The following is a 13335-nucleotide window of genomic DNA, read 5'->3' as shown; positions in this document are numbered from 1 at the left end:
GGTCCACGATATATGAGCACCGGCCGTTTGTGCACTGCATTACGGAGGCGGACCATTCACTTAAATGGGTCCACAATCCGGAAGGTGCGGTGCAGAACAGAGGCATGGAACCCCACGGAAGCACTACAGAGCGCTTCCATGGAGTTTCTGTCCGTGCCTCCGCACAGCAACAAAGTAGTGCATGCACTACTTTTTTTGCGGTGTGGAATGTCGGATAGTCTATTAAGTTTTGATTTAAAGAAATACACACCAGTTACAAGTTATTGGCTCCAAAGGCAGCTCCAAATGAATTTTTGGCCCCACCAGAGAATCCTCTGGTACTATGATGGGCCAGTTCGACCATGGACACCATTATGTGTGTCTTATTTCTTCAAAGTGAATCTATACGGGCCACAGTACAGTAGGCCAGGCCTCTTTTTATATCCCCTCCTGCTTGTGAGGAGGCATAAACATCAGGTAGTCAACCACGGGATCCCCACTACCACCACCATATCCCCTTCCACATATAACCCCTACCACTCCACAGGGTCCCTGCCAGGTAATGTGTGTCACCTGTATTTTGACCACCCCAACTCCCGGCAATCACTTGATCACTTGTTGTTGTGTTGGGACAACCTCACTTTGTACCGAGTAATGTTTTTAATGGGAATAATTGTAACGTACCTCAACCTGAAGTGGTTCTGTGCTTGCTGAGGTCTGTGGGTTGTCAACAGAATACAGCGGGTTTTCAAAATTATCCTGTTTTTGTTCACTGCTTACTTCAGTCACCTGGAAATAAAAAGGAAGTTACTTCAGTGCCATCATCAATCAGGTCACTGACATGTACCCAACCTGCATCTCACACATAAAGATGACCGAGAAGAAGACACAGACACACCACTGATTATTATAAGGCTGAGGGGCAAAACATGTGAACCCAAGCTTTAAAAGATCCTTAAAAGAGGATCAGGGTAAAGAAAGATGGTAGTAGTTGGTTATGTTTATTCTACCTTATTAGACCCCAAACCATTATATTGTGAATGGAGACGACAGGCTTCAGATTCCACCCATGGCCCCTTCTGTATCATTTTACATATTTAGAATAATGAAGAAGATGCTAAATATCCCTACTGTTCATTTTAAAGGGTTGCCTTTCTTAAACAATTATATTTGTATGAAGGGTCCTCTGATGATATGCCAGTCATATGTAGTCCTGCTGCTAGGACACTCAGCAAACATCTATGGTTCTCCGCTGTGCCACCACAGGGGAAATAAGGCATTATGCATTGCCTATTACTGGCTGTGCACTTGAGCTGGGTCCTCCAAAGCAAGAAAAACTCTTTGCATCCTTTGTAGCTCTAGTCAATAGATGAGGACACCGAAAAGAGGACCCCAGTCTATTATACATTTTTTAAATTGTATAATCTCTTGGATATAGTATCCCATAGTCCAGTGGCCTCCAGTATAGAGTTAAGAACACTTGTAATGAAGAGTTGACATGAGTGTTTTTCACTGTCTACAAAATAGTTAAAATGGTTGGCCACATTCTGACTACTTGTGACCAATGTGTAAGTAAGATAACTACTATGACAATTGTTAATACAGCGTTTGTTGATATTCTGTGAAGTTTTTCTATATTTCATAAGTCATGCCCCTTTTTAGGCAGATCTACTATGTTGTCCACACAGAGGTCCTGTCCATAAAATGGCCGCTGATGGAGGGTCATGTGACTCCATGTGATGTATCCTGCCGTTAAACACCCTGCACCTGCACTAAACTCCCAACAGTGCAAATTAGGGATGGCAGGTCCAGTGTATTTGAACAGATGGCGCCATCACATGAATATGATTTGCTTGGTCACATGACCCTCCATCAGCAGCCATTTTATGGACTAGACCTCTGTGTAGACAGCACACAAGACTTGGTAAACAAAGGGGGCATACCTTATGAAATATAGAAAATGGTGCAGAATTTCAACTAAGGCTATATTAGTAAGTGTCATATAATCATCTTTTATAAACATTGGTCAATAGAAACCAGAAATTGGCCAACCCCTTTAACTTCTGTAGAAAATACAATTGTATGTGTGTGTGTGTGCTGGACCAGGTAGCCGGAAATGAGGGAGTTTGTTTCTTGGCTAATGCAAAGTGTGAGATGCGAAATCTAAGCCTAGAATGGGCAAATGGACCCCTGCTTGTAAAAACTGAACTTTTCCCCGTCTACTACAAGGAGGGAGTTACAGAAAATGTCTTATTCAACATTCATTGTACTTGCCCCTTTAATACTTTACTGTCCAGGCACATACTAGGGACAACAAAATGGGGTTCACACATGTTGAGGGCAGTCAACACCAAGTGCGTTACATTTCCCGCATACGCTCAAGGAAGTAGAGACTTGTAAATGTTAGATTTTCTGATATTTTCTCCTTTGTATCTTATATAACTCTTTAAGTTATCATTTTGTTTTGTTTTATGTTTTGCAAGCACTGCACTTTTTTGTAGTAAAGCTTTAAACTTAAAGGGAACCTGTCACCATGATTTTGCGCATAGAGCTGGGGACATGGGCTGCTAGATGGCCACTAGCACATCTGCAATACCCAGTCCCCATAGCTCTGTGTGCTTTTAGTGTGTTAAAAAACAGTTTTGAGCGATATGCAAATGACCTGATATGAGTCCTGTAGCCGGAGATGAGTCAAGCGGAAAGAAGCCCAGCACCGCCCCGCGTCCTCCGAATCTCCTCCTTGCTGGCTGACGTCACAGAGCTGGAGCGCCGAAATATCACGATGCGCGAGCTAGAGCATGCGCAGTGTCGGCATCATGTTCATTCCCTGTACTGGCATCAGCACAGGGAATGAACTACGCACGCGCTAGCACGCGCATCGCGAGATTTCGGCGCTCCAGCTCTGTGACGTCAGCCAGCAAGGAGGAGATTCGGAGGACGCGGGGCGGTGCTGGGCTCCTTTCCGCTTGACTCATCTCCGGCTCCAGGACTCATATTAGGTCATTTGCATATCGATCAAAACTGTTTTTTAACACAATAAAAGCGCAGAGAGCTATGGGGACTGGGTATTGCAGATGTGCTAGCGGCCATCTAGCAGCCCATGTCCCCAGCTCTATGCACAAAATCCTGGTGACAGGTTCCCTTTAAATGTTAGTCCTTGTTTGCCCTAAGAATCCATAGCCTTTCAAAGAATGTCTAATGCCTGAAAACAATGTGTGTCTGTGTGGCATCTCATCAGCCCTAACAACGGGTGTTTATTTGGGGGGTGTGGACTGTGCGGTGTTAAATAACAGTTTGTAGCGTGAGAGGAAGGTGGGTGCAATATTGAGTTAGTGGAGATAGGTTAACCCCTTCCACTGGGACTGTGCATACATGGTAGTCCCCACATTATAATGTATCAGGAGAGGCACTAGACGTCTTACATCTGGCGGCTGGCTGATGTTCACCACGCTGACACCACTTTCTCCAGTGTGTGAGTACATGGGATTCTCATATGTAACTGGCTCCTTCCCAGCATCCAGAGTGAAAGTTTCGCTCTAAAAGACAAAATATTATGTACAGATGTAGCAAATGTTATCTTTACTGCACACTACTCTGTTTGAGTCTAATAACTTAACGTTAGAACGGCACGCTTCACAAATAGCATAGCACACCATGGCACAATGCTCAATAGAGTATCATACCGAAAGATGGTGCTTACTACATCTGTATCAACCACTGTGTAGTATAACAACCAAATTAACTACATTAAAAATTACCTTTGCAGAGCAATTATCAGCAAATAAGCAAAACAAAAAAAATGCATAAAAAACATACTGCACTGTGTGAACAAGGCTGAATAAACAGGGGAATGCACAGGTAACCTCGGTAAATCACTATATTGTTACTATTTTCCAGACTTACCATTTGCATTACTCTATCTATAGAAGACTCCGCACCAAATCCAGATACCCCAATCTCCATGCTGACATCAGCTCCAGACCGGAACGTTACACCATTGCCATTTTCTGTTGATTTCACAAGTGCACTTAAACTATAATGTAAAAAGACAATGGTCAGTTCTCACGACAACTCTGCGTAATACAGAAATGTAGTTATGATCTTTCATGTTCCTAAAACTCAAACCATGGAAACCTCGGACATTTTATACGTTACTAGACCATATAGCCTAGGAAATGCAACTACATTAATAGACCTCGATTAGAAACTGAACCGACCTTGGGAACTTAGGGAGAGCCGGCAAAAGTTTTCCTGTCCGTCTGTAATTGAAGAGACCGCCAACCACCAAAGCACAGATAATAATGACCAAAATGACGGTGAGGAGCACTGCGATTGCCGCTAGAAAAGAAATTGTAATATTTTAATATATTTATATACATACAGCAAAATAATCTAAAATACAAAGGATGGGAAATATGATAAAAATGAGAAATACCAGTTCCTGGAAGGATGCCGGTACTATACGCCATGTTGCAATAGCTTCCCGAATACCCAGTTGTGCACCTAGAAGTGATAAGTGATGTTGAGAAGAATTAAGAAAGAATATTAAAGAGGTTGTCCTAACTTAGACATTTATGGCATATCCACAAGACATGCTGCGAATGTCTGATAGATGCAGATGCCAAATTCGGGACCTGGGCCCAGTGGCGTACATAGGGAAGTAAGGGCCCCATAGCAAGGATCATACCAGGCCCCCCACACAGGACAGAGGGGTTTCTGCCTAAACCCTTTTCAACGACCCTTGGGCCATTTTTCACTGCCTCATTTGCTAAAAGTTGTTCCTTTAGAGGGTAGAGTCCTGACCAAGTTTTCACCTCCAGTAGAAGAGGAGATGATCCCAACTAAGACTGGGCCCCCTCTTGCCCTTGGTCCCATGGCAGTTGCATGGGCTGCCGCTATGGTAGTTACGCTCCTGCTTGCGCTTATCTTCAAAAGGGGGGATCTGCCTGGTGATGGGGCTGCTATGAACACAGAGGTGGCTGCACATTCACCTCTAACAGGCTGCTGGGGGTAAGTCTATAATTACCACAGTATGTGTGTATCCATCACCATGCTGCGACTATCAGAATTTATTTGAACTACACAGATACTTAGGAGAATACAGTTATCTACATAGAAGCCATCAGACAAAACTTACTTGCATTTTGGAAGCCCCATTTCATCAAAATAGCACGTTCCTCCATGCATACATCTGCATGCCGGCGGCATAGTTGGAGGGGGTTCAATAGCTAAGAAAATGGAAAGCCATGCATGTTAGTAAGCAGTCCATGCACTTATTATGCATCAGAAGCAGGGGCTGGAGTCTACTACACTGCATGTGACACTGAGAACCCCCACAATTCGGATAATAGTCATTGCAAGGTTTCAATTTATAATACAAAAATGAATGTGATAAAAGAAGGGAAGCTCGTAGATGAAATAACATTGCATTATACAGGTTTGTGGCGACAAGGCAGCAATTAGCGATAAGCTTTGCGTGCTATAGTCCCATAAACCCGTGTTTGTTAGTGTCATTTCAGTACCAGGTATACCTGTGCAAAAAGGTAGACAAAGATAACTGTAACAAAATAATAAAGTAATGAAAGAGTCAAACGTTTATACAGTACTGTCTCATAGAGCCATAAGACGTCCTGCTGTAGTGACACCTACTGGTAAGAAAAGGTAGTGCTGTAAATAATAAACGCTTAAATATTACATCAGGTTGGTAAGTCGGACAGTCCCAGCACTTTTCTTCTCCCTATCACTCAGATTTGTACAAAGAAACCAGTGACATCAATGAAATCTGATAGACCAGAAATATGTAATATTATCACTAGAATTACATTTTAGTAATTTGGGAGTTAGTGTTTTATAGTTAATTTACATCATATAGAACATGCAGTGCTATTGCTATTTCTATTTTTTTTAGAAGATTATAATTTACCTAATATATCATTTCCTTTATAACTATAGCGTTTCTAATACCTGCATCACACTCAGTGGTACTGCCATCCATGAACTGGGTCCCTTGAGGGCAGGAACATGTATAGCCTCCTGGTCTCAGTAAGCACAGGTGGGAGCAGATGTCTTTGCAGCGGTTAGAAACTAAATAAGACAAAAAAAATTATAAAATAATAATTCTACGTCGGAATAATACTCTACGAGTCTCGTAGCTGGCGCATGCGCAATGCGATGCCCGGTCCTGGCAGGGCATCGCAATACCTACTGCGCATGCGCCGGCTACGAATTTGTCCGCGCAGCCGCAATGGAAAAGGCGAGGGGAGGGGAGTAAACGGGCGGGCACAGGCACAAGGAGGGCAGGGTTATGAGCCGTTAGGGAGGTCCGGTCTTGGGCTCGGAAGATTGAGACACCGCCCTGGGCACTTGAGAGGGCTCGTTTACACAATCTTCAAAGTTCATTTTTGGCAGAAAGAAGACTCGGTTATATGCAACAAAGGTACAGTTTTTAACTGCTGGGTGGCACATATAACGCTATAGGATCTGTCTAATATGGTCAAATGTGGTGACAGACTCCCTTTAAACAGAAGGAAACACAGCGTCTGGTGATGTCCATGAGCTCAAGACTCCAGGCAATCATTGCCAACAAATGGGTTTTCAACCAAGTATTAGAAATTTACATTTTATGTACAATTATTTAATTTGTTAAAAATTACTTTTGAGCCCCTGAAATGAAGGGATTGGGTTTAAAAAATTATTTAGTTCCTCACATTTTTATACAATCATTTTGTTTAACCGACTGAATTAAAGCTGAAAGTCTGAACTTCAATTGCGTCTGAATTGTTCTGTTTAAAATCCATTGTGGTAATGTACAGAACAGTAAGGCTGGTTTCACACGGGCGTGACGGGTTTGATCCAGATGCGTTCAGTGAAAATGCTGCGATTTTGGCACTAAAACAAGTCAGTTTTGTCTGCGATTGCGTTTAGTTGTTCAGTTTTTTCCGCGCGGGTGCAATGCGTTTTGATGCGTTTTTCACGCGCGTGATAAAAAACTGAATGTTTACAAACAACGTCTCTTAGCAACCATCAGTGAAAAACGCATCGCACCCGCACTTGCTTGCGGATGCACTGCGTTTTTCACGCAGCCCCATTCACTTCTATGGGGCCTGTCCTGCGTTACAAACGCAGACTATAGAACATGCTGCGATTTCAAAGCATTGCAGAAGTGATGCGTGAAAGAAAATGCTCATGTACACAGACCCATTGAAATGAATGGGTCAGGATTCAGTGCGGGTGCTATGCATTCACGTCACGCATGGCACCCGCGCGGAAATCGCGCTCGTGTGAAAGGGACCTAATTAGAAAAATTTTGTATCTGTCCAAATATATATGGACCTAACTGTAGATAACCCGAACCTTGTATGCCAAACTTGAAACACAAGTTCGCTCATCCCTATCTATGGCCAGTCTCCTTAAGGGAACACACCCTCAATCATTTCTGCTGGAAGATGCTTATTCTGAAACACTGCAATGAAAACTATTTAATGATACGTTCAATTACCTGTGCGGTTGTAACGATGTGAGTGGTATATTCGCACTTGAGTCAGCCATGGGTTAATTGTTAAGGACTTTAACCTTAGGTCCAGTACCAAACTTATTTTTCTTCCACACTTCACCCTTCTCCTTTGTTGTCCAGTACAGGATGGCCTTCAAACACATCCAGGCTGTAAGGGTTGCCGAGATCTTTTAACCGGATAAAGATAAAAAAGAATTTGTTTTCTTAGAATGAAGAACTAACCATCTACAAATATTGAAAGAATAGATTTTCTACACTTTTGGGCATCAGGAATGCTGGATTGTATGCTTCAGTACGGGATGGACAAATGTGGATAAATGCAGGAAAGTAGGTAGATGGTAGTATGGTGCACCAGTCCGAGGAGGGAAACAAATTACATGGACATCTGCACATCTGAGCGGATAGCTGAAGGGATAACTAACAACAGATTTGTTCTCACCTCCACGTAAAACTGTCTGTCTGTCTGAGCCATCAGGTTTAATAGATTCAATGACGTTCTCCTTGGAGTCACTCCAGTAGATTCTGTTGTTGTTGATGTAGTCAATAGTGATTCCAGTTGGCCAACCAAGTTCTTCTGAGACCAGAACCTGTCTCTGCTGCCCGTCCATCCAGGCTTGCTCAATCTTAGGCTGTCTTCCCCAGTCTGTCCAATACATAATTCTGTAAGAAGCCACATATTATGTTAAAAGAGTTGTTTGCTTTGGATAATCTCTTTTGTCAGAAGGATCCCCCAACGTTTATCAAAAGGTATCTGGATGCTGGGACCCTGTGATGTTCTCCAGTGCTATCTCATCATACTGCCCATAGCTGCCACAAGAAAGCTCCCAATAGGGCTGACAGGGATTCTAGGTGACACATGCACAAAGTGCATGATCAACCGACCCATCAGAATGACAGGTGTCATATATAAAATAACAATACATAATAATTTCTATGAATATCCTAAACTACCATTGTGACCCAGCTGCCTTGTACTACTCCTATAGTGTTAGCCAGTGATTTCTCTTTGATCACCAACATTTTGGTGTTTGTTTGACTACTCTTCTGTATACTCTCCCGCAATACTTGTAAGGTGGCGTGTACACAGCTAGGACACCTTTGACTTGAATTAGTAAAATAAAAATTTTCCCTGGTACTGCATACTCAAATTTCCTGTTACCAATTGTTATGGCAGTGGGTGTGAAACCACTCTGCTAACCAATGTATTTGTCTTTGGGGGTAAAGCAAAGGGCGTAGCTAAAGGCTCATGGGCCCTGGTGCAAGAGTTCAGCTTGGGCCCCCCATCCCTCATTGCTTTGTGGCCAGGGGCAGGGAAGCACATTGACTTCCTGCTGCCTGAGGCAAAAATTTAAACTGCACCCCCCACCATGCCAAATTCTTGACCTAACCCCTTCCCTCCAGCCAGAGGTGTAACTTGACCAGCATGGACCTTCTATAAAACAGGTGTCTTCTCATGTGGTACAAGGGTCTTTGGGGCCCCTCAGGCTCCTGGGCCCGGTAGCGACTGCTACCACTGCACCCCCTATAGCTACGCCCCTGGTATTCACCCATTAATCCCCGTACAGGGATCTGGACTTCGTTGCAGGTAATGTACCAGCCACTACCTCTTGGAGTAGTCTCCATTGGCTGCTGATTCACGGGAGTCAAGAGATACCGATGCAAAGCAACAAATCGACAGGAAAAACTCATAGTCAGTAACAGGCCGGGGTCAGGGCAGACAGAGGAGGTTCAGAACCAGGAACCAAGCTGGAAGATGACAGCAAGAGGTGGATCTGGCCTGATTGGTAAGTGTATCACCAATATCTGGAGCGTCCCTGCTACCCTTCCAGATGAATTTAGAGTTTTATTTATTTTATCATTGTGCATAGCAAATCTAGTCTTCAACTATTCACCTCTTGTCTGATTCCACTTCAGCTAGTCATTATCTAGGGAGTCAATCATAGAAGCCGCTAAGTACTAAGCTCAACAGAGTGTTTTCAGCCCTTACTAAAGTTGCATAAAAGGGGGGTGATATAGGTGCAATTGTGCCGAGTGGTTGCTTCTCTCCCAGGGTGTTGAAGACATCAGATCATTACAGACACTGAGAAATCACCTGTAATCAGTGGAGGGATCCAGTGGCAAGTGTTCAATTCTCCTGCAGCGCCACCGCAGGAGAAATAAGGGATTACGAAAATTCCCTTTAAAATCCTCAGCCTGTTTGTGTAATGCAATTATGTGCTGCTATAGATACTCACTAATAGATGATAGTTCTGAATAGAAGTTCTCCACTAGTTAGCCAGGGCTTATAAATGTGTTTTCTAAACCTCAAACCAAAGAGAGTTCCAATGCAAAAGAAATCCCCCATTAAACTATGAAGTGACACGTATGAACAACCTTTAGGTCCAACTTAGATGGTAGTAATAGCTTACCCCAGCTCTGGATTGACAGCAATGGCGGCTGGCTGGTCCACTTGAGTGTAAATAAGCCACTTTCTATATCTTCCATCCAGTTTTGCTACTTCTATACGATTTGTTCCAGCATCAGTCCAATAAATGTGTCTAATTAGTAATAGAAGGAATATTGATTGGTTTAGACGTGCCAAGTGTTTTTCCATTCTTGGTTCAGATTACATTTTGTCACTGAGCGGATCAGCTTGACAGTAAGTATAAGGCCTCAATTAGTAAAATAATTTATAAATGCATTTACAAGTCAGCAAAAATTCTTCAAACTGAGCCAAATGTATAAAGTTAGTACAAGCAGCAACTTTCTGGTCACATTGGGCCTTCCGAACTTTAGAAGCAAAGGAGGTGCCATCAGCTCCCACTGATCCTGAGGATGAAGCGGCCATCAGTGTGGGGGCCCTGTAGGTCCTTCACAGCTTTTTTCATGCACTTTGACCCTCCGGACCACATCAGGATGGGAACACAGACATTGATGATAATAAATAGTTAGAGCTTGGATACAATACCTTCCAACCCAGTCCACGGCTAGTCCATCTGGATTCACAATGTAGCGCAAGTTCATATCGACATCCTTTACCATATTATTACCATAATCCTCAAAGGTAGGTATATAAGCCCGCCTGATGGATCCAAACTCAGAGCCCTGCCCACGAATGCTGTAGTATACAACACCTTTTGGACAAAGAAAACATAATGTGGCAATATATTAGCAAAGAGGCAAAAACAAACAAACAATGGAATTGACTGAAATAATAATAGAAGTAATAACTGCACGGTCATATCGATAATCAGTATTATTATTATATGTCATTGAATGTCAAAGTCATCTGGCCTTCATTAGTTGGAACTACAAGTCCCAGCATATATTGTTGGCCTGTGGCGTGCATGGACCTAGGTCAAGCTCATCTTAACAAAGTTTATACATAACACAGAATTGAGCCAGCGGCGGCTAGTAAATGCTGAAGATATGTGGGCCATCTAAAATGAAAAATAAAGAAACTTTTACCAACTTTGTATTGGTTAAGAATATCTTACCGTTCTGTGTATGCAGCTCCTTTGCAGATTTATGTGTATCTATGGTATCAGCTTCCAAACACATTGTGTCGAGCCTGATCCTGCAGTCACACTATGGAATATTGGATAGGAAAAAGTTGGAAACGGACAGAAGGCGCATGACTGCAGGATCGGACTACACAAAGTGTCTTGCAGTCTGTTACCCAGGAGACGCATAGATCTGCGGAGGAGCTGCAAACACAAAACAGTGTCGCTCATTTTAGGTCCATATGCACACTTGTGTTGTGGCTTCCTTTCATAATGGAATCCACAACCCTCTGCTAGATCTGTTATATGGCCGATACCTCAGTGCTGGATGACTCGGGGGTTGTTGGGTTCGGCCATGGTGTATAACAGAATCTGTGACATCACCTCCAACGCAGATGTTAAACTGGGGCTTTAATGCATCAAGGCAATAACAAAAATTTCTTGCAAAGAGGTTGTATGTTTCAAACCTATTCCCTAATCACAGGACAACGGGATAAGAGTCTGATCAACAGGAATCCGACCGCTGGGACTCTCACCAATCATGAGAACGAGGGTCCTGAGTGGCAGTCGAGTTTCCTCTCCATTCACTGGATTTGTCCTTTCTTTGACATAGATGAATGAAGTAGCAACTTGCCTGGTTGGCTTCACCTCCCTGCATATGAGGAGGCGACAAACCCCCCATCTTATGATCAGCAAGAGTCCCAGCAGTCAGGCCCCCACGATTAGGGCATTTATTCCCTAACCTGTGTATAGGGGAAAAGTTAAAAACTTGGCGACCCCCTTTAAAAGAAGCCCTCGTGGTCACGTGAGTTTTGCAAACGTAAAAACTGTTTACTGTGATGTAAAGCAATGGTAGCTTATCTGTGGAAGATGTAATAACATTGTATTGATAATTTCATTGCAAGCAGAGCTTTTTGTTATAATGTCGATGATATTATTTTTGAGACTTCAAGTCATATTTCTCATCTTGGAAAACCGCTGCCCCCTTGTGGGCCAGAATGTATCTTTGTAAACTACGTACATGCATTGCAGCAACAACACGATCAAGGAATATAATGACTATATTACTAGATCGGTGGGGGTCCTACCCCCATGATCATGAGAATCTGGGCCCCAAACCCCATGGAGCCGACCTAAAATGCACAGAGCAGGTGGTTAGAAATGCGCACAGCCGCTCCATTCATTTCTATGGGAGATTTGCGTAAATAGGCGAGTACAGCATTATTGGTAGGCGGGGGGCACTATTATGTCATTTGCATTGGGGCCCAGGATCTTCACCTCTCTAGATGTATGGATTTTGTTAACATAGTCACACTTACTGAGGTCTATTCCCTCAGGATCCCAGTCATAGTCCAAGGCTTGGATGTGCTGCTGATTCTCAATATAATCGAAGTATTGCTCGGAAGATAGATTGTATCTCCTTATCCGTACATTGTCCGGCAGCAGCAGAATCGGGGGGTTACCTGTGATATAAAATAAATACAAGAAACCATATAGCGATAAGAAGACACTATAGACAGCATGTTATATTAATGTGGCCACCCCTACAGGGTGCCTAAAGAAAAGCACTCCTATACGTGGTACTTCACATTATCATTGTACAATGCTGTAACATAATTATGGTCCAGGAGAAGACAACCCCACCTGGAGATGACGTAAATCTATCCCCTTACGGGATGATTTACAAATAACCTGTTAGATCTTATTAAATGATATGATATGGATCAGGGGCAGATTGGCCATGGACCTTACAGGGAAATTTCCTGTTGGGCCAATGCCCAAGAGGCCGCCTAAGGCCCTATCTCTGCCGTTGGCTGGGTACATAATCAGCTATCAGTGGTAAGGTACTCATGTACCCGGCCAGCGACAAGCCCTCCTGAACTCAACTATGTCCTGCATCTCTCCTCCTGGGCCCCCTGCTCCATATCTTAATCAGAGACAACTGGAGGAGGAGGTGAGAAAATGGCCTCTATTGATAGGCCAACTCAGAGGGACAGCTTTTGGAGCAATATATTGTGCGGCACTGTGGTATTTTGTACTATTTTGTATATATATATATACGGTTTATTGGTATAAGGAGCAGCCAACTACTTTATTGGTTCGGACCTATCACACCAAAAATAAGCTGGACCGTGCTGGCATCAAATGCATTGGAGAAGTGACACCATTAGACCAGTGGTGACCTCTTATACATCTGTTCTCACCCTCAGCTGCACATTGTTTTCCATGTTCGTCTCCAACGGATCGAAATCCTTCAGCGCAGAAACATTCATAACTTCCTTTGGAGTTCCTACAGTCTTGTGGACACATTCCATATATATCGCACTCATTAATATCTGAAAATAGAAAGAGGGCAGGTTT

The 13335-nt window shown here is 43.2% G+C and overlaps 1 protein-coding gene across 1 annotated transcript in view; it reads right to left on the bottom strand.

Moving 5' to 3' along the window:
• The window catches only part of LRP2 (LDL receptor related protein 2), a 199620-nt gene that overhangs the window by 2752 nt on the left and 183533 nt on the right, over positions 1–13335 (bottom strand). Inside the window, 15 exon segments of the mRNA XM_044302728.1 lie at positions 664–768; positions 3402–3515; positions 3883–4012; positions 4197–4317; positions 4415–4482; positions 5117–5207; positions 5944–6063; positions 7478–7547; positions 7549–7617; positions 7619–7659; positions 7932–8152; positions 9901–10029; positions 10440–10605; positions 12294–12437; positions 13179–13310. Coding sequence (XP_044158663.1) covers positions 664–768; positions 3402–3515; positions 3883–4012; positions 4197–4317; positions 4415–4482; positions 5117–5207; positions 5944–6063; positions 7478–7547; positions 7549–7617; positions 7619–7659; positions 7932–8152; positions 9901–10029; positions 10440–10605; positions 12294–12437; positions 13179–13310 — 1721 coding nt within the window.

This window comes from Bufo gargarizans, chromosome 8, assembly GCF_014858855.1.
Source record: "Bufo gargarizans isolate SCDJY-AF-19 chromosome 8, ASM1485885v1, whole genome shotgun sequence".
Taxonomy (NCBI): domain Eukaryota; kingdom Metazoa; phylum Chordata; class Amphibia; order Anura; family Bufonidae; genus Bufo; species Bufo gargarizans.
Note: the sequence above shows the minus strand (reverse complement) of the source record. Positions and strands in the feature narration are given on the sequence as shown.